General features: G+C 40.6%; 1 protein-coding gene across 4 annotated transcripts in view; it reads right to left on the bottom strand.

The window, feature by feature from the left end:
• Nucleotides 1-21,302, bottom strand: part of NFATC1 (nuclear factor of activated T cells 1) — a 146,828-nt gene that overhangs the window by 113,341 nt on the left and 12,185 nt on the right. For all 4 annotated transcript variants that reach the window (XM_054020262.1, XM_054020265.1, XM_054020263.1 and 1 more), the window contains exons 2-3: nt 19,994-21,095; nt 6,475-6,634 (exon numbers count right to left, since the gene is read on the bottom strand). In XM_054020262.1, the coding sequence (XP_053876237.1) occupies nt 6,475-6,634; nt 19,994-21,095 (1,262 nt within the window). The remainder of the gene's footprint in view (nt 1-6,474; nt 6,635-19,993; nt 21,096-21,302) is intronic.

Raw genomic sequence — 21,302 nt, 5'->3', positions numbered from 1 at the left:
TTACCATAAAAAAGGATTATATTTCTATCTGAATGAAAGGCTGGTGCTTGCTTTTAAGCAGAAGTTTAAAAAGGCACATAGATGTAGTTCATCGTTTCCCAATAAAATTGGATAAAGGGAATCACTGCTAACTAACAAAAAATGGCCTTTTCTCTTGTTTGAGAGGAAGGGAGGAAAACAATTTAACATGGTTGTTTGCATATCCCTTCCGCTTCACCAAGTGTCAGATGGTCATGAGTTAGACCCACTACAGACTTACTCCCATGGACCTCTCTAATTCCTTTGACTCATCCAGTAATGAGTCCTTTTTGTATCTTCAAACAAGCACATCAAGGTTGGGCCCCAATCCAGAAAAGTATCTAAGCACACATTTAACTTTGATTTAAATTAGACTGGTCACATGCTTAAAGTTAAGCACATGCTTAAGCACTGGGATGAATCAGAGCCTTGGTGTGAGAGCTTTGTCTGCAGCTCCTTTTCCTGGAACAACATTCGTGAAACTTGCCAGCTCATTAACTCTTCATCTCTTTTCAAATATCATCTGAAAATGTCTCTTTTTTGCCTTAGCCTATATGTCTTCATTTCTCTCTCCCTCTGACATTGTTGATTTAACTTTGCAACTCTATTCCCTAATGCTGTAAAGCATTTGAAATACAGTTGTGTGAAAAACACTCTACAAAAAAAAAATGGAGGTGTAAAAGCCTGATCCAAATACATTAGTGACTGTTCGAGTAGGCACTGCCTCATAAAGTTAAAACAATATGATGTTAGCTACTGGCTAAACGTGAGACAAAGTTCATAAGAATTCTTGAGACCCGAAGGCATCTAGACAGCCCGGCAGTCGGAGTTTGGTCCCTGAAGTCTTCGAGCCATTTAATTAATTGGTTATGTAATCCTTGAATATTTTGGATGAAAATGCTAACACTCTACAAGTGTGAAAATGGACAGCAACCAGATAAAGAAGGTCACATGGCTATATTTTCAAAAGTATTTACGTGCCTAAAGATGCAGATAGATACCTAATGGGATTTCCAAAAGTGCTTAAGCACCAATAGATTTTGATGAGAGTTAGTAGCCTCGCCTGCATAGGCACCTTTGGAAATCCCACTAGGGGCTTAAATACCTTTGGAAATCTGGCCCAAAGTGCATAGATTAGATGTAAAAGGGACCATTTAACACCCAGAATGTCCACCACAAAGCAGTACCATCCAGCTTGTGCGTGGAAAGTCTATTTGAATGGAAATCATTTTGGTTAGTGGCATAAAATAGTAGGCAAGGACATTTTATGGCTATAAAATGAGGGAGTTGAGCGAACTCAGCTACTCACAGGATTAGATGAAATTCTGCTTTGACACACACCCTGTGTAACCACGGCAATTTCAGTGGGGTTGCATGGGGAGTGGAACAGAGAAAAATATGCTTCCAATATTAATGTGTTTTCAAGTGATATACAAATTCTAACACCAAGTTTCCCTATCTTAAAAAACAAATGAAAACTACTTTTCTTCCCTGGCCATATACCTACCTCAAATTGCTGCTGATATTGCAGAAAATTCCTTACATTCTTTACATATAAGCATTCAGGTAATAAATAAGATTTTGAACGCAGATCTTAACCTATTCCATTTTGTTTGAATATTTTCTTTTACGGCTCAGTCCAGTCCATTATGGGAGTAGCTAAATGTTTTAATTAAACATTCTTGAGTATTTGGATTTTATCTCTCATAGATACACCACACCCTGGTTGTAAAAATGCCATCAGAAGCAGCCAAAATACTTTTCTTTCACTAAAGAGGAGTTATTAATTAGAATAACTATATACCGGGTACCTTGCAAATACCATACATTTATAATCTACGGCCTTTCCTCCCCATGACTATATACCTTACAAATAGCTTTCCTCTCCTCAAAGTGCTACACAAGCAGTATTCATTAGATTACTGACCTGCAGAGGAAATGCCACCACCTCCAGGTAGAATGCAGCAGCCATTTTATACAACACTAGACAATCATGTTTAGAATGAAGAATGAGAAATATCTCTAACTGGGAAAAGTTTTTAGACTCTTAGAATGTATCAGATTCATTGTTGGTGTAACCCCAGCTAGAATTTGGCCAGAACTATCTAATGAATTTGTCTTAGGGTTTTCTATAATGCCCATCACAAATTACTTCTCCAGAAACTCCAGGGTTAATACCTTAACTCTTGCAAAAAGTGAAACATTATCATTAAGAACCATGAGTATTCAGGGCCTGGATTTTGCTTCTCAAGTGGTCAGGTTCTCAATTTTCAACCCTCATCTGAAATATGGCACCTCCAGCAGCACCATATGCCCCCATCACTGGCTGGGGCATTGATTCAGTACTGACTCAGAGGGGAGAATACTACCTATTAAACACTAAAGGCAATTATGACTAGTAGCATATTTCTATGAGCCAAAGTATAAAAACCGTTGCCAACCATTACCTCATCGCCACTGACTAACCAGCACCTTTGATTTGCCAGTGTTCTGAAGCATTATTAGCTTGCTGGGTGTGTCAGCTCATCCTGCTCTCCCAACATTTAGAAATCAAGACTGATGATAGCTCCGGGCTGCCGTGGCAGCTCCACACCCAAGCAGGTAGAGAGCAAATATGCAGGAGTGGAACACTGCATTAGGAATGCTGGTAGGTGAGCATCACTATATGCAATTTTAAATGCAAAAGAAAAAATCATCATAGGTAAATGCATGGAGGAGGGTGAAGCCATCAACGTGGGGGAAATCCATTCTACCTGCAGGAATCCCTAGTAAGCAGGCTCTATGTGGATGATGCAAGAGGACTGCGAGGCGAACAACACCCTCCCGTCTGGGCGTCAGAGCCCAGGACTGCAATCCTATGGCAACTACAGCCCTTCTATACCACTTGACTGGGTGTTGGGGGATAGTGGACCAGTGTAAACATGGCTCTTGCAGCTCCTCCCCATACTGACCCATTGCTTGATAATAAAAATGGTGGTGACCATGTCCACGGCATGCAGTGGGAGGGGGGGTAAGCATCTATTGTGCAGCAGCTTTGCCTGCATTCCCATCATGTAGCCCTATTGTAAGGCTTAAATGGTGCAGCCCTCTGTAGCATGGATGAATTTCACCTGCCTCGAGGAGCCAGAGGATCCAGGAGAAAATTAGGCTTACACCCTGCAGAGCCCGTCACCTCTGTGAGGGGAGCCTGCCTTCCTTCCACGCTCTCTCCTGACAGTGAACATGTTTCCCTCAAGAGCCGTTGGCTCCCAACTGCAGCTGAGCATTTTCCTCTCCTCCAGGAGGAGTGAATACTAGGGGGAGGGAGCTAATGCGGACTGGAAAAGAGTTAAACACTGGCTGGCTAGAGAAGAGTAACCTCCATGGCAATTTGCCACAGAGTTTAACCTCCTGTATTTGAGGACCATGCCACACACAGCGGTTGCTCCCTGGCTCTACTTCCCCTGTGGCCTAACACACCCTGCAAATGTCTCCAATGTGTGGGGGAAGCATCTTTGGGTCTTTTCTAGTGCATTTTCTCCTCTGTGTTGCTGAAGGAAAGGGAAGGGGATTTTTTTTTAAAGTTTAAAATGAACCCTCCAAAAGTAACAGCAACACATAAATGCAGCTACCAGAGCAGGAAAATTGGAAGCAGAGCACACAGGGGAAGCAGTGGAGGTCCGCAGAATTTCATAATGGATTTCAGTAACATAACACAATCAAAAATGCTACACTGTATCAGAGCAAAAAGCCTGAACCAAAACCCCAGATCAAAACACCCCTGCACTCCGGTAGAGCATGGATTCAGATCTGAACTTTGCAGCTCTGGTCTGTCCTCAGCTCAGAGGGCTTTACGCAGAGGGCTTTATTGCAGAAATCAATGCTCTCACTTCTCATGCTCGGGCGTTCTACATTATCTCTCCTTTTATATAGTTTACTTTTAAAAAATTCCAAACACAGATACAAGTCTGGTCCAAGCCAGGTAAACTAAGGCTCACCATATTCCTGAGTGGATGACACTGTAAAAGTTGGGATGGATGAAGAGAGGATTAATCTGGGAAAACTCTTCTCTGTCCATGTAGCTGGGGCAGTCCACTCCTGCCTTCTATTGCCTGTGTCTCCCTGTGACATTTATTTGAGTTTCCTCCACCAATACCCTTGCAATCCTGTGTAACAGTCTATTTACAACAGCCCCCATGCTTCCAGCCCTCACCTCAGGACCTGAGAGGAGCAGAGGTCTCCCGTCCCCAAGGCTTCTGTGAGACTGTGCTCAGTTAGCTCTATTTCTTTCTCTCCCCTGGCACTGCCTTCCTGTGTCGCTCTATCAGTTTTGAGCTGATGAGCTAATTGGCTTGTTAGCCCACCGAGCTCACCAGCCTGATTAGCTAATTACCTTTAATTACCCCAATCAGCTTTCCTTGGGGAAACTAATGGGTGTCAGAATGATCAGAGTGCAGGCTCGCCTGTTAACTCCCTGCACTCTGCCACTGTCCCCTTTGGAAATGTGGGGGCTGGGGTGAGAGGGGCGTAGCACTTGATCTCCCTATTATAACAGAAGGATTGAAAAATAGACTCATCTTTATCAAACCAACAGATCAAGCTGGGTACTTACTCCTTGTTAAATTCTTTCCTCTTCCTTTCTTTGCCACTTGTCTGCCCCCTTCGTTTTCCCCTTCCTTCCTTCCTTCCTGCCGTCCTCGCTATTCAGAGGCAGCATACTTCATTCCCTGCATACTGGAGCAGGAGATTATAGGGGAAGTGCCTGGACACTTGTAACCCAATTAAATGTTGGCAACGTATTCAGTGTTTCCACTACGCGAGTTGGAAATTTTTAAATGTCAAGTTGACCACTGTGAATTGATGCTTCCCATCTACATTTCTCTGCATCAAGCAGCTAATAGAGTATGTATTCATTGTCATCAAGTGCCACAAATCTCACTTTAAGACCATTCACAAACGTTCAGCTAAAATTCTTAGTCTTTCAGCAGGTCTCTCCCATAACCCCATGTCACCAATGACTTTTGGCAGAAACAAACAAGAAATTAGGACTCTGCAGACTCTCACTCACTCTCTCCTTAGCTATCTCACTAAATATATACAGCATTCCTCCATTGAGTATCATTTCGATCTTGCATAATTCCTTCAAATAATGTGTCAGATAATAGATTTTAAAGCAGATAAACACATACTGACTTTGTGTGCACAGACTTTACATGATCTGAAGCCATCCAGCAATACAGCTGGTCTTTTGAAAGGATGTTACTCCCAGAGCAAACTTTGTAGCTTAGCAGACTTCGGTGGAACACTATCATGGGAGTAAGGGGAATAAGGTGTGAGCCTTTATAAGCAGAATTCATTACAGCTAGAATCAAAACACAAACAGAACTGCCCTGATACAGTAGAACCTCAGAGTTACGAACACCAGAGTTATGAACTGACTGATCAGCCACACACTGGAACTAGAAGTATGCAATCAGGCAGCAGTAGACAGGGTAAAAAGGACAAATACAGTACAGTACTGTGTTAAACGTAAACTACTAAAAAAGGGGGGAGGGGAGGAGTTTAAAAAATGATTTGACAAGGTAATAAACTGTTTCTGTGCTTGTTTCATTTAAATTAAGATAGTTAAAAGCAGCATTTTTCTTCTGCATAGTAAAATTTCAAAGCTGTATTAAGTCAATGTTCAGTTGTAAACCTTTGAAAGAACAACCATAACATTTTGTTCATAGTTTCGGACATTTCAGAGTTACGAACACCTCGGGAATAGAGGTTGTTCGTAACTCTGAGAATCTACTATACTTTAAAATATGTTTGGGGGCGGAGGGGGAGGGAGGGAAGGAAGGAGAATCACTTATCTGATCCTTTAAACATTTCTTACTAGAAGAAACCCTGCTCGTTGTCATTCTGTGTAGCAAAATGCACTATAATTTTAAAAATGTCTATAAAAGAGTTCTCACTGAATTAGTTCTCAGTGCAACTCAGCAAAATATTATGAGGGCTTAATCTTGCTCGTCTTGTTACTGAGAGAAGTCCCATTAAAATGAATGAGATTACTCACATGAGCAAAACAAAGAGGATTCAGTTTATGACACTATTTACTTAAATACTGAAGATTTAGAAACTAAAAAGTTTAGTAGAACCCAGAATACTAGATTCGGAGCTCAGATATATGCCACAGTGAATATTTAAGTTCTAATCAAATATTTGTTAAGCTGGGAATTAGTGCACAGATATAAGATACACATTTATTTGTATCTTCTTATTCAATATGATGCAACAGTAGAAAGGAAAGGAAGAAAACAATCATATACAGAGGCCTTGTTGTTTTTACAGCCAGTCTATGGAGTTAAAGGTATATATGATGCTGCTTGTGGTCTTTAAAGATCTCCTGGCACTTTTTATTTTGGCAAAGGAAGGGGGTGCTAGCCCCAGTGTGCCAGGATAAACAAGCATCCTTGCCATTACAAATATCAATACCTGCACAACAGGATGTCCCCCAGCAGATGCCTTCACAGCCCCTCGACTCCCCTCCGTCTCATAATGAGCTCTGTGATGGGATTTGGGCTGCTCTTCAATCCGAAGTTCATAAGGTCCTGAGTGAGATGGCAACTGCCAATCAAGGGCAGGCAGGGATGGGCTATAATGGAAGAGAAAGTGTATTAAATATTAACATCAAGTAGACTATCACAGACCACAAGAATCTGGTTCTATTACTTTAGAGACCATGTTTAGCAGTTCATCCTTCACCATCTTACATTTAAAATTTCATCAATATGGATGTCATGACATAAGTAATTTAAAAGGCAATGGTTATTTTATGAAGATTTATGAGTAAAGCATAATTGATGGGCCAGATGCTATCAGATTTGTAAACAAAATGGAAAATTTTCTAAGCATGGTTTAAAAATGCTTTAATGTATTGATCGTTGAATCAAAGGACAAAGGTGGATACAAAGGAATTTAAAGAGTGGTTCTAGTCTGAAAATGACTATTAACTTGGCATTGTGGAAGTTCTACATTTCATGTTTCTCACTGACTAGATCAAATCTGCTTCGTTTACATGAAAAAAAATATTCCCCACTGCAACTTCCAAGCCTGAAAACTCATGTTGGATTCTCAAAATTAAGCAGAGTTCTTTCTGGCGGATATTTCATCAACAATGTAGATCTTCAAGCATCTTTAAGAATGCATCATTAAGAATTACATTGATGATGATATACAAGCAAGAATAGAATCCAACTCAGTCTCCCAGTTCTATATTGACTCTGCAATTATAACAGAAGTAAAAATAGTAAAGACATATTATTGTCACTAAACAATCAGACATGACTGAATACAACAATAAGAAGCTGCAGGTTGTACAGAGCCACTTTCAGAGAACCACACTTTAAAATAATGTCAGGGGAGAGCATTACTGAAAGAAATGTACTGTTTATGTCACAAAATAAAACCATTGGTTACAACTGTCTTTGATAGGCTCTGACTTGCTGTAACTTTATTGGTCTTAAAATTAAAGCTAGCCACAGCCTTTTGATAGAAATAATAAGTTTTAGGTTTACTGCATAATCTTTCAAAACCCTGGAACTGGTAAAGTCTCTTAATAGAATGACCTTCAAACATACCTTCTATTCAAATAGTATTCAAATAGTACAACAAATTTAAAATAGACAGTTACATATTATACTTTGCATTTATATAGCGCCTTACCATATCTGGGCTCGATCATGCACCATACAAGTCAGTGGAAGTTTTTCCATTAACTTGAACAGGAACAGGAGTGGGATCAAGCCCCAGATGAGAATCTCAGTTTGATTTACAGAAGCACTTACTCCCATTGTACAGATGGGAAAGCCAAGACAGAGAGAGGCTAACTTGCCCAAGTTCATATAAGAAGGAGTGCCCTGAAGAAGAGCCATGTGTAAGCTCGAAAGCTTCTCTCTCTCACCAACAGAAGTTGGTCCAGTAAAAGATATTACCTCACCTCCCTGGTCTCTGTATGAAGGAGTGTCATTTGGAATTAGCCAGTCCCCTGCTCTGACCACTACAATGCCATTGTTGGAAGACAGGATACTGGGCTAAATGGACCTTTGGTCTGACCCAATATAGCCATTCTTAGGCTACAGCCAGGATTTGAGGAGAGTGAAATAGTGCTGTGAATGGGACAGTTCGAAGTTCTGACACTTGCATTAGATAATCCACCAGAGATACCCTCTGTCTATGGTTGGCTTATTTTACAAAAAGACACGTTGAGATGGGCATACAGCAGAGACAAGCCAATGATGAATGATCAAATGTGTACCAGTCATTTCAAATGTTATAACACATAAATAGTGTTCCATACACTCCAAGACATTATACCAGTTAACTATGAGCATCCCCTAAACGACCCTGTCAGGCTCTGCTGCTTGCTTAGTCAGCTGGAGGCCTTTGACATGAACACAGCTCCATGGCATCCAGCAAAGATGAGAACAAAATATTTTTAAAAAAATATTTCCAATACAATAACGTAAGGAATTAAAACCGTGAGGACTTTATGCTGGGGGCATGCAATGCATTTTCCTTCTTTTCAAATCACCTTCTTTCATAGAAATTAGTTGTCTTAAAGGAGGCCACAGGCACAAGAGAGGTTTCCTATTGAATGCACATAGTGTACAAGCAAGCACCTTTTCAATCTGAGGCAGAAAATTACATCTCAGAGTTCTGCTGGCTTCACAAACCAGTCAAGACTCTTATCGTTTGTGTCACCACTAAAACCTTTTGACAGACAGAAGCCCAATATCCTCCTCTCCTTGTCTGTTATTTAGGACCTGACACTTTACAGAAATACACTTGCTTACTTGAGCCACTGCAAATAGTCCCATTGACTCAACACATAAAGTTAAGACCAGTCACAAGTCTTTCCGTGATTGGGGCCTTAGTCTAGATATGTGATAAAAGCTAATTGTTTTTTAATTTTTATTCAGTATCTTTTTACCAGCACATTTAATTTGTAACTGGGAGCACATGTATGTAATTATAGGCCGGGCTGCTAGCACTGTATTGCCCAACACTTCCCATTATAAGACCTTATTTTCAGTTGGTTTCAACTTTGCCAAATGTTAACCATTTAGGCTGAGATTTTCCAGGCTGGGTGTCTCCTCAGACTGAGTTTTTTGGAAAATGTCATAATCAAAATGATTCAGCCATTTCTGAGAATTAAGCTACGGGAAAAAATGCTGGTTTGCACATGTTACACATTTTTGGTGACCTTTACTTTGAACAGCTCTAATATCACCATGCTTTGGAGCAGGCCAAGTTATAAACTTTCCAAAAAAAAAAAAAAAAATCACACTTCAGAAGAGACTTATTAGCTTAATAGCTAAAATCTCCAAAGATTCCATTGTCACTAGGTATGCTCAACATAAGAATGGCCATACTGGGTCAGACCAAAGGTCCATCTAGCCCAGTATCTGTCTTCTGACAGTGGCCAATGGCAGGTGCCCCAGAGGGAATGAACTGGTAATCATCAAGTGATCCATCTCCTGTCGCCCATTCCCAGCTTCTGACAAACAGAGGCTAGGGACACCATCCCTGCCTATCCTTGCTAATAGCCATTGATGGACCTATCCTCCATGAATTTATCTAGTTCTTTTTTGAACCCTGTTATAGTCTTATAGACCTTCCCACCCGACAGGTTCCTAGAGCCCAGGCTCCAGCCCAAGCCCAGATGTCTACACAGCAATGAAACAGCCCTGCAGCCTAAGCCCTGCAAGCCCAAGTCAGCTGGAATGGGCCAGCTTCACATTTTTCTTTCCTGTATAGACATACTCTCACATTCCCAGTGCTGACCAGAATGCATATGCCATCCCCATAGAGCAACTGAGCATACGCCATACCCTCATAGCTCCCACCTGCGTCTGGACTGTACATGCACCATCCTCACATAGTGGCTAAACGTGCTCTAGCCCTTGTCTACAGGGTCAAAGGTGGCTACAGACCCAAGAGGGGAGGGGTACAGGAACTGAGAGTAGGGAGCCCATCTCTTCTGTCCTCTCAATGACCCTCCACGCTGCCTGGGTTCCAGCATGGGGAAAAGGAAGCTGCTTGAATCAAATGCAAAGCAGACAAGAGACAGACGGGGGAAGGAAAAGGAATAGATTGGGAAAAGGAGTGGTGAAACTGGCACTGGCATGGGTGGGAGAAGACTGGGATAAGGAGCAGGGGAGGATACTGATGGGGTCAGACTGAGATCCCTGGAGGGAGATTAGGACTGGGTGGGCAAGAAGACTGGGGGAATGGAGACTGGGATTAGGCAAAGAAAATAGGACTGGGATAAGGAGCCGGGGGAAGAGGGGAGAAAAGAGATAGGACTCAGGGTACATCTACACTACAGCGGGGAGTCGATTTAAGATACGCAAATTCAGCTACGTGAATAGCGTAGCTGAATTCGACGTATTGCAGCCGATGTACCCCGTTGTGAGGACGGCGGCAAAATCGATTTCTGCGGCTTTTTGTCGGCGGCGCTTACTACCACCTCCACTGGTGGAGTTAGAGCGCCGATTCGGGGATCGATTGTCGCGTCCCAACGGGACGCGATAAATCGATCCCCGAGAGGTCGATTTCTACCCGCCGATTCAGGCGGGTAGTATAGACCAGACCTCAGACAGATTTAAGGCAGAAGGGGGAAAGCTTGTGGGAAATGGGCAGAAGAGTCTGTGCTGTTCCATTTACCTCCGTAATCCTGTCGCCCAAGAAATGAGGCCTCACGCATGTCAAGCCACGCCTACACACACGAGGGCACACACCCCTCCAGATCCTGAAATGAAACCCAAGATTCCAGAGTCTCACTAGTCCCCTGCTGTCAGCAAATATCTGTGAAATTATCTGGCAAAGTGTGTGTCTCCTCTCCTGCTAGTGCTGGTCCACAGAGGATGACAATCTACTACTATTAGTTACTCCATTAGCCCAAGTGGCAGAAATCAGTGTAGTGTATCTCAAGGTTCCAACCTGCCTGATGATGCCAATATGATGTAGATGCCAATATGATGCCACATGGTGGGCGTTTCTGTTTTTTCAATATTTGCACAGGAAACCTTAAGTCTGGCATATCCTAACTTGCATGCTTGACTTTGCAACCTTAATAATGTTCTTTAAACATCTTTTTTTGTGCAATTTATTTTATATATACATACACATACTACATACCTACAGTATTATAGTTGCCCTTATTTTCCAGTTTTCCTTAAGATACATTTCTTGTTAAATTATTTGTATTGCAGTAGCACCTAGAAGTCCCAGTCATGGGCCCGGGTTCCACGGTGCTAGGTGCTGCACAAACATGGTTATCTAGGTATCTAAGATTCTCTTGTACTTTTTTTTAATACTTACTATAGAATATATCTTGAAAACTGTAGGTACTGAAGTTATTTCTCTGCTAATACTTATGGTTGGATACTGCACCGCCGAAGCCAATGGGAAGCTTGCCACTGAATACAATGAGGGCAAAATGAAATCTTTTGGGCTCAGTAGTACCTTCAGGCACAGCCCACAGTAAGGGTTGGGTTGGAGCTACCCTGCCCTGGCAGAGCTCTGGGTGGTAGAGTTGCAGAGTGCCTACTGGAACTCCTCAGTGTGGAAGGAGAACATGCTGCTACTACACCTCTTTATGGGATGCTGGCTTACTACTCTCAACATGGCCAGCCAGCACCTCAAATGATGCAAGAGAGCAGCAGGACCATGGCCTGCCTACCACACTTAGGTGTGCTGTGTACCCCTGAAGCATTAAGGGCAAAGCAGCTCACCCAAGCACAGGGACTGCAATTCTGTCTGGTTCTTATGCAGGCAACAAAAGGGGGAAGGAGATGAAGGATGATAGGGTCTCTTACGCCCTCCCCCAGCACTGTGTATTCACACAAGCAGAACCTGGCCCTTAGTTATTGAAAGGCAGCTGGCAAGTGTTTAAGACCACCGTTGTGTACATATTGCATTCTGGATATACTTCTGCCTGAAAGATTCCTGGAAAACTTTCTGGAGAAACTCTATTTGACTGCAACAATAAATAACAAAGACCAGAGCAAAACACCTGCATATCTCCTGCTGATGATCAGCACACATATTTAAACAGATGTTTCTGGTTTTAGGTATGTTCATATTTGATGGATCTTTTATCTCTTGGATTAAGACATTTTACCACTAAATAAAAAAAGCACTAATCCAACTACCAGCACAAACCTTAGAGTCCTCAAGTGCAAAAGGAATAATAATAATTAATAATAAAAATAATAATAAAAGACATGAAACTGACTGGAAAATAACCTGATCTCCCCTGATTTTGTTTGTTGAAAACCTTTAAATTAGCACTTAAAATTGTAAAATACAAAGGAAAGTTACTGATTCTAATGTAACACTGGTCATAAAAATCTGGTTTGCTGTTAGCTTCCTATCAATCATCAAAATTCCACTATGAATCCTGACTGATAATAAATTGACAATTAATGATAGTTTTCCTGATAAAGGAAGCGGAGTGATGAATTTAACAGTTTCATGGGCTGTGGCTGTCAGAGCTATTTCCTATTTTAGGTTATCTTCATCATGCACTTAATTTCCTGCAGCATAATATGGTTAAAGGAAAAAAATCATGGAGCAAATATTTTAGTGTTAAAAAATTAATCTGAGTGCTGAAAAGATCCCTATCAATTTGGGAGAGCTCAACTCTACAAGCTGGTGAAGCCCCCATTGTAGTGGAGAAAATAACACCGGGACAGATCCTCAATTGGTGTAGCTCCATGGACTTGTTCACACCAGATTCTCATTCTCAAGAATGAAAGTTTTATCCTGTGACATGATAAATCCAGCTGTGATCCTTCTAAAAGCCATAAGCAGGCCTGCTTGTTTCAAGTCAGTTAAATTTTAAAAAAAAACTGGATCACCTTAACTCAGTAGGACATAAGTCAGGCTACAAGATTGATGAAAAGTGACTTTTTTCACTTACCCAGATAAAGCATGTGATTAAATCAATCATAGATTAGCCACTCTAACTGACCTCAGTCTTTAATAGAAAAAAATTTAGATTAGCGGACAAAGAATATATTAAGCAGTATGTTATCATGTCAGTTGAAATAAAAAAGATCTTGGGTAAAATTTTCACAGGTTTCTAAGTGATTTCTGGGCCTACGCTGCATTTTCAAAAGTGATAGGCATTTAGAAGCCTAAGTCTTACTGAAAGTCAATGGGATGCAGGTTTCTAAATGCCTACATCACTTTTCAAAAAGGAGCTTGTGCTCATAAACTTTTGCAGATTTTACCCTTTAACTGATCCTGTCATATTTAAGGGTCTCAGCACTGTGATTGATCTTACATGAGGCCTAATTCTGATCTGACTTCCAGTATAGCATTGTAAATCAAGAGTAATCCATTGAAGTCAATGGTGTTACAACAGTGTAAAAATGGTGTATTGGAGAATCAAGCCTTATGTTTGTTCTAATGCCTAAGTACAAAGACAGGGTGACTGAGAATCAGGCCCTCTTAAGCCCTTCTTTATCACTCTGGTAGTGTAATGAGGCCCTAAAGTGAGTGGAAACAACCCCTGAGAATATTCACAGTGCAAAATGTCTTCCTAACCACTGAAAAACTGGTGTGAAGTCTCTGCACTGGCCCTGCTGCCAGCCCCTGGCATAGGGGACATGGCTGGAATATATTTCACCATGACTATCCTCTGCTAGGAGACCATGGGATGTAAAGCCTAAGTTTATACCAGGCACCAGTCTTGCCCCTGGACAGCCCAGAATGTGGGAATGCTAAGGTGCCTTTTATTCATTTTTATAAGCCATCTTCCCTTCCCCTCGCTCACATCCATCCTTGCCCTAAACATCGGAAAAGTGCAACTGAGAATTAGGCCAGCTGGACAGATTTAGGGCCTGAGCTCTCAAACACTTATGCATTTGAATATATCTACTCATGCAATTACTCCCACTGAGTTCAATAAGCCTACTCCTATGAATAAAATTTCTCAAATGGGGAAGCTTCTGAAGTATGGGGTCATTAAATTGGAATGTACTGGTCTATCTTAAACCTTTGTGCTGTCCTTCTAAAAGTCTTGTATTTATTTAACTGATATTTTTAGATGCGAGTAGTTAATAATGTTTAGGAAAGATCTCTGATATCATGTCAAGAGAAAGTTTTTTCTTTCTTAATGCCAATTTCTATGGTAAGCTTTAGTTTCATGACAATTCATTTTTTTTTTTAAATAAACAGTTTACATCTCATCTTTACCCTAAGAACAACAACATTTAGTTTAAAACAGCAGTTCAGCCTTACCTATAGTTTAAAAGGAAGATCCTGACTGCTGGTGATTATTAAAGATCTCATGATACTTTTTTGCAAGAATAGGGTAGTTAGTACCAATGCCCTAGCTAGATTCCAGTGTGGTAACTAGTTATACTTGGCCTACCTATTATAATTGTTATTAGTAATATTTATATTAGAACTCAGAGATAATAATGAAGACAGAAGTTTCATAGGATAAGTCTCTGTAAAAGCACACGTGAAGACACAGTCACAGTCCTGAAGCGCTTGCAATATGAGAAATATATTTACTGTATATTCCCCCTGCAGGTTTATTTGCATAGATTTTTCTCACTTCCTATCCTACACAGTAGAGAAATGCCGCCGTGGGCTGTTAAAACAGATGCTATGTTCCACTACAGAGGTGGCTGCATTTCCTTGGTATGTGAAGCAAGTGACTCCTGTTTCTAGTTCATAAAGTACTTTGGGATTCTTCAGGATGAAAGGTGGTATATAAATATAAATTATTATTATGATGCTCAGGGGCAATCCTTATGAATTTGAGCATCCTAAAGCCTATACTTCAAAAGGTATTGGCATAGACAAAAATTTATTCTTACTGATTTTTCAGACAAGAGCATGGAAACAGCAAAGAAATATTTCATAAAAAGAGCACAGTTAAAAATTGGAGGCCTCCCTCACTGCTCTGAATTTAATATTATACTATGCTAAAACTAGCCATCAAAAAAACCAAAACAAAGGCCATTAATAAAGATCTCACAAGGGAGCTTGGACAGATTCCAAAACAATGGGAAGGAAGAGTTCAGTTTAACTAAGCCACTGCCTCAGGGTAGCCCTCAGAACCGTATTACAACAATCGAACAAGCTCAGGACCTCAGCCCCACAGGATACTATAGCAATCAACTTTATCTAAACAACAAATATAACATGTGGGTATATGAGAACTGATACCAGTCCTGAAGATGCTTTGTTATAGGGAGTAGGATACTATAGCTAGAGATACTTCAGGCACACAGAGACTGTGTGCCCACTGCTACACCCCATTGTTGGGTGTTACTTACTTAACCTCCCAGGACAGCTCTGCTGGCTCATCTTTATGGGATGGAGCCATGGCCTCCCCAACTCTGTGACCCCTTGAGGTGCAATACTTTCCGATGGAGCAGCCCATGCACTCCTCTAAGCACAGCTTCAATTCTGCCTGACTGCAAGAAGGAGAAAGGGGAAATGTAAAGAAAAAGAATCCTAAATAAATATATTGGGGGGGGGGGGGAAGAGTGCTGATTTGTGATTTTTGAACACTTGGAGTTTGCAAAACTGGAGGTTTAAGAATCTAACACCAATTCCATGAAAAAAAAGTACACATGCACAAAGACCAAATGTGTGTTTGCCACTCAGGTAGATGGGTATCCTGCCACACAATTTGTGTTTGTAAATTACAGCTTCCATGTGTGTGTGTGTGTGTGTGTGTGTGTTATATATATATGAATGTGCATTTCTGTGGGCACAAGTACTTGTATGTATATTTTTAAGGCTGAAAAATTGAGACTGCAGCTAAAAAGTTAGCTTTCAACTTTTAGAAAAAATAAGCCATACAAGAAAACATAGTAGGGAGCTTTTATAAGCCCACCTGAAACTGACATTCAGTTCCTGGAAGCTCCTTTTCATGTGGTACACCTCATACATACCATGCATGACCAGTGAATGTAGCAATACTATACTGCCCTACAATTAATGCAAACACGAATGTTACGGGCCATCACGCTTTTTGGATTCATGTGATAAAATAAGTATGATATACAAAAGGAAGCTGTTGCTTTTCAATGGACAAGTAAAGTCTCTAGGAAATTTCAAATGTTATATAGTCCAGACATACACATCTATCAGCTCAACAGACAGAAATACATATCCTACATGAGGTTTTCAGAAATCTGGAATTTTTGTGAAGTGAGATGCCAGTTGTTTTTGATACTACAAAGAGAATTTTTGGACATGCAAATAATGATTTTAAAGCCTATTTTCTTTGTTAAAAAAATCCTAAATACTGTTTGGTCACAATATTGTCTTTATCTATGCCCAAGATTAAAAGTGAAATAAAATTTAGTATTTCTAGTTTGATTTTGAACTTATCATCCTTAGTAAACATTAGCCCAAAAACATTTTGAGAAAGTATGTTAGGTACATATAGAGAGATGTAACTTATATAGAGATTGCTTGATAAATACAGAAAAATATCTGTTTCTAAAACAAATGGCTGATAAGGTGTTTCCTTTTAATTAAGTACTGCATTTAGTCTAGAAGAGGAATTACAAACGGAAGATGATCCGTTTTACAGATTGTTGAGACAGGTACAATTCAAGAGGATGCCCGAGTCACATTTTTACACTTGCTTTGTTTTATGGAGTCTACAGATAAATCACGAATGTAATAAAAGTGAGATAAGCACTAGACAGCCTAATAACAAAGATCTTGGAATAAACACTAGGAAGTGATCTTCATAATATTCTATCTTCCTTCCTTTCTTCTTTACCCTCCATATAATAATTTACCTTTAGAGTAGAGTATTTTCCTACATAGATGGAGAATTTTAGATAGCAGATACTCCTTTTTGCTTGCAGCAAAAAGGTTCACATTGCTATCACTCAGCTTATATCACTGAACATGTATCTTGTAAATATCTGTTTCCCTTATAAACATGTTCTGCATCCTAAAGCTCAGCATACAAGTTTAAAGGCTAAGGTCCTGATCCTGCAGAGAGCGCCATGGGGGCAGACTCAATTCATCGACATCTTCTAATGCCACGTGCCTTGAATGGAACTCTATGTAGATACATACAGTTCTGCATTGGAATCCACAACACCCATGCAGAGTTCCAGGGACTTCATTGGGTCTCTCTGTGAGCATAAGGGTTCATGCTAGCAGACCCCAGTGTAGGACTGGGATCTAAGCATCCAACCAATCCTGCTCCCATTGAAGTCAATGGGAGTTTTGCCATTAAACTCAGAATAGGGATCAGAGTCTAAATTGGCCCAATCCTGCAATCCTTATGCATGCTTTGAACTCATACTGAAATTAATGTACACAAGGACCATAGAATCAGGCAAGTCTCGGTTGAGGTAGGAATTATTCTGCCCAGTTATCTATTCCTTCTTTCTCGCTCTCCTCCCTTCCTTCCCCCTGTAAACTCTAAAATTATTGGACTAGTTTTAAATACAGTAAGTGCAAAAAGGTCACCAATTTTAGAAACAATTTTAAAAAAATAGTTTCCTTTATTGTCTAAGGACCGTGTAGATAAATCTAAAGGGATGTGGCCCTTAGCACTGGCAGAGGGTCTGGTTGAAGAAAACTAATAAATTAGGGGTTAAGAAAAGTAAAGAAAGAAATTCAGTGATTTTCCAAATCACCCTTTCTTTTTATTAAAATTATAATACATATTCAGGAAGAGATACAGGAGGTCATTAAATATGGTTATCTAAAAATCCTTATGACAGAGTGGATTTTGGAATGTGTGCTGTTTGTTGGAACCTAACCCTACAATTCCAGCATTTGAAATAGAACAGATGTGTAAAATAACAGGAAAAAAATCCAGACCTGTTGTGACAAATTCTTATCCAGTCTTTTTGGAAAGATTTAAAATAACAATTTCTATTGCGTAGTCTGTGATCCTGTTGACGTCTGTGTTCAATTGCCCAGCACTCTTTCATATACATAAAACGAGAGGTATTTTTTGTGGAAGGAAGCTTGGTCAGTGTATTTGATTGGTGAAATAACTTAAAATCTCATTTCTACGGTAGCTTCCAGCTGCCCTGGAGCACAAGTTAATGAGATCACATGGAAACATATTGCAAACCAGGAAACATATTTTACACAAGACCAAAACAGTGGAAAAAATGTTAAATACACAGCATACGGATGCTTAGTTTTGTACATTTCACCTTTTTTGTTTGTATTAGCACATAGGAATGTTGTGTGCATTCTGAGTGTATATAATAAAACGTGAAGAGAGGCTCTCTGTAACTGAAAGATATTTTTTGTCAAATTGTCATATTATTTCCCTGGAAATTTTAAACAAAAAGAAGCAAGCCTCTTTCAATGAATTTAGACTAGTTTATACCTTTGGAGGGAGAACACAAAAGCCTTTTTAAATATGTAAGAAGGCCCCAAGGGATTTGTCCGGTGCTATACAAACCAAGGGCCCAATCCTGGAAGGCACTGAGCATTCACTACCCAGCAACTTCATTGGAACTGAGGCTAGGTCTACACTACCCGCCTGAATCGGCGGGTAGAAATTGATCTCTCGGGGATCGAATTATCGCGTCTCGTCGGAACGCGACAATCGATCACCGAATCGACGCTCTTACTCCACCAGCAGAGGTGGGAGTAAGCGCCGTCGACGGGGAGTCGCGGAGGTCGATTTTGCCACCGTCCTCACAGCGAGGTAAGTTGGCTCCGATAGGTCAAATTCAGCTACGCTATTCGTGTAGCTGAATTTGAGTATATTAAATCGACCCCCCCCCGTAGTGAAGACCTGCCCTGAGAGTGCTTAGCCCCTCCCAGGATTGATCAGCACTGTACAGGATCAGGCTGCTAAAGAGAACTCAAACAGATGCTTGAGACCATTCTACCTACAAAGGAGGAGGAGGAGGAGGACTGGGTTTGAGGCTGAAGAGGCACAGTACTGTTTGTTGTGATACAAGGTGCCACAATTTGTTTAGTTGACTTTTGAAAACAGGAAGATGATAGGAAGATGCCACTGATAGGAAGATGCCGCATTGATTAAAGTGTGAAGTGGGGAGAGAAGAGGGTGGTGGGCATAGGTGTTTTCCCTACATAGCCACCTTTTCTCTTCACTTTTAAAAACACGGTTTAAGTTTAACTTTCATCAAAGTACATAGCTTGTTGTGCCTGAAAATTCACTGACTTTTATGATCAGAATTATAGGTCTTAGACTAGCATTTGAATTATTTGAAAACAAAACTTATCTTTTTCTTTGCTGACAATACAGTGTTACTGTTGTGATAAATAAATGGGACAGGATCTATTTGTGTTACTAGTTCCAATGAAGTTTTTTTTAATAATTGAAAGAACAATGTCAGAAAAATCCTTTGTCCTTCCACGCAAAGAAAGGCAGATGTAGCTTTCAGATGAAGGGAGCATAGTGTATAAGGGTATTGTACTGCATAAAATAACCAAGTCATGTTGTGTTTTTGTGCCCTGAATAAAAAGTCAACATGGAAAGAGCCCTGGAAGACCCCCATTAGCAGGCATACCTGTGGGGCATGTCATTATTTTATGAGGGGAAAAAATGAAATGTTGAACTAATTAAATAAATCCAATGGTGTAGCAGCACCATGTTGTCCTACTGACTGACAGAGCCATGGTTCTGACTGTACCTGTATTCCTTGTCTCTAGACTGCCAGGAATGGGGTTCTAGTCTCCTGGGAAAAGAATACTGTCTTACCAGTTTAACCCCCAGATGAGTGACTCTTAGAACTGCATTTTTTACCACTCAGTGTTTTCATGAGGGTCACTCCACACTCCAAAGATGCAATATTATGAAATGGCAAAATAGAGCAGTTAAATATTTGCAGTTAAATATTTGCAGGCGGAGAAGTGGGAGGAACTGTGTTTGGGAAAGGATAGTTGAACAGGAAAAGGAGAAAAAGTACATATAAAAATGTTGTTAGAATTTCTTCATAGATTCAGGAAACCTTACCTCATGTATGATGTAGGACACAGAGACTTTGGTTTGGCCCATTGGTATGGATGCTGTGGCACGGAAAGGTACTGATCACAGAAGTTTCCTTTCCTGATGTGCTGAAACCCAGAAAACTCTTCTGGTGATAAATCAGCAGTTGGTGATATGGTCCCATGATCTTCACCACTTGGTTCAGTCTTGAGAGTCATGGATGGAGTATGATCTATTGCAGTCTTCCTAGATTTAATAGGAATCCCATCATTCATGTCTATTGTGCTGTCAGTGGTAAGGGCATTGATAGCTGCAACTATAGCAGAACTGGTATACTGGTTAGTGTTTCCCAGCCATGTATCATCAGTTACACTAACCCGAGGAGAACTCTGAGGAGAAGGTGTCGGAGAGTGGTGTGGTGAGTAAGAGGTCTGCCTACCATTTAGGCTGTATTTTCTTTTGTTACAGGGAGAAGATGGTCTTGAGTTGCGAGCACTTAGCCAGTTTTCCTCTGTAATGCTTGTTCTGGGAGACGTAGATGGAGAATGTCTTGGTGAATTAAGCAAAGTACAGGCCACCATACTGCGTTGATATCCTTCCTCAGTGTCAGTGGTCTTAGGAGACACACATGGGGACTGCCATGGAGATGTCTGGGGCGAAGTATAAGGATAAGAATAATTGGATTCATAGGAGGAAGCTTCAGAATTGCAACTTCTGGAAGACAAACTACTTGCTGGACTCAAGCAAGATGGGTCTCTGTAAGCCTCAATGTTTGGTAAATTCAAAGTGGCAGTAGAAGGTGATCGCTTGGCATTTGGGATAGCTTCCTCAACCTCAGCATCATGGAAAAACTGGTTGTTATTATGATGCAGTCCCGGATACGAGGTTATCTCAATTCTGGGGCTTTCTAATGCTGGAGCTCCATTAGGTCTGACATTTGGAGACAGATAATATCCAGAGGCCCCACCATCAATGTGTCCTCCATATCCAGAAGGATGATTTGTTGATGGGACAATTGAAATGACAGGATTGGATGTCTGAAGGCCATGACATGCAGTTGACAATGAGGAATGTGCCACATTTAGAGGCAAACCGGCATTTATATTTGAAGATGCATAATTATAGTGTTCTGAAAAAAAAAAATGAATGACATGAGGTGTGTTGCACATATATACTAACCTACTAGCCTACTGAGTCTTAGTGGAGCATGATGCTATAATCACATGAAAACACTGGCATTCCTGGGCAATCTATAACACAGACATGCAAAGTAGTTCAAATACTGGAGGCTGGTACTTTTGAAAATATTGGTATTTTGGTGGCACAACAAGGCAAA

Source organism: Malaclemys terrapin, chromosome 2 (assembly GCF_027887155.1).
Source record: "Malaclemys terrapin pileata isolate rMalTer1 chromosome 2, rMalTer1.hap1, whole genome shotgun sequence".
NCBI lineage: Eukaryota > Metazoa > Chordata > Testudines > Emydidae > Malaclemys > Malaclemys terrapin.
This window is presented reverse-complemented; position numbering and strand designations above follow the sequence as displayed.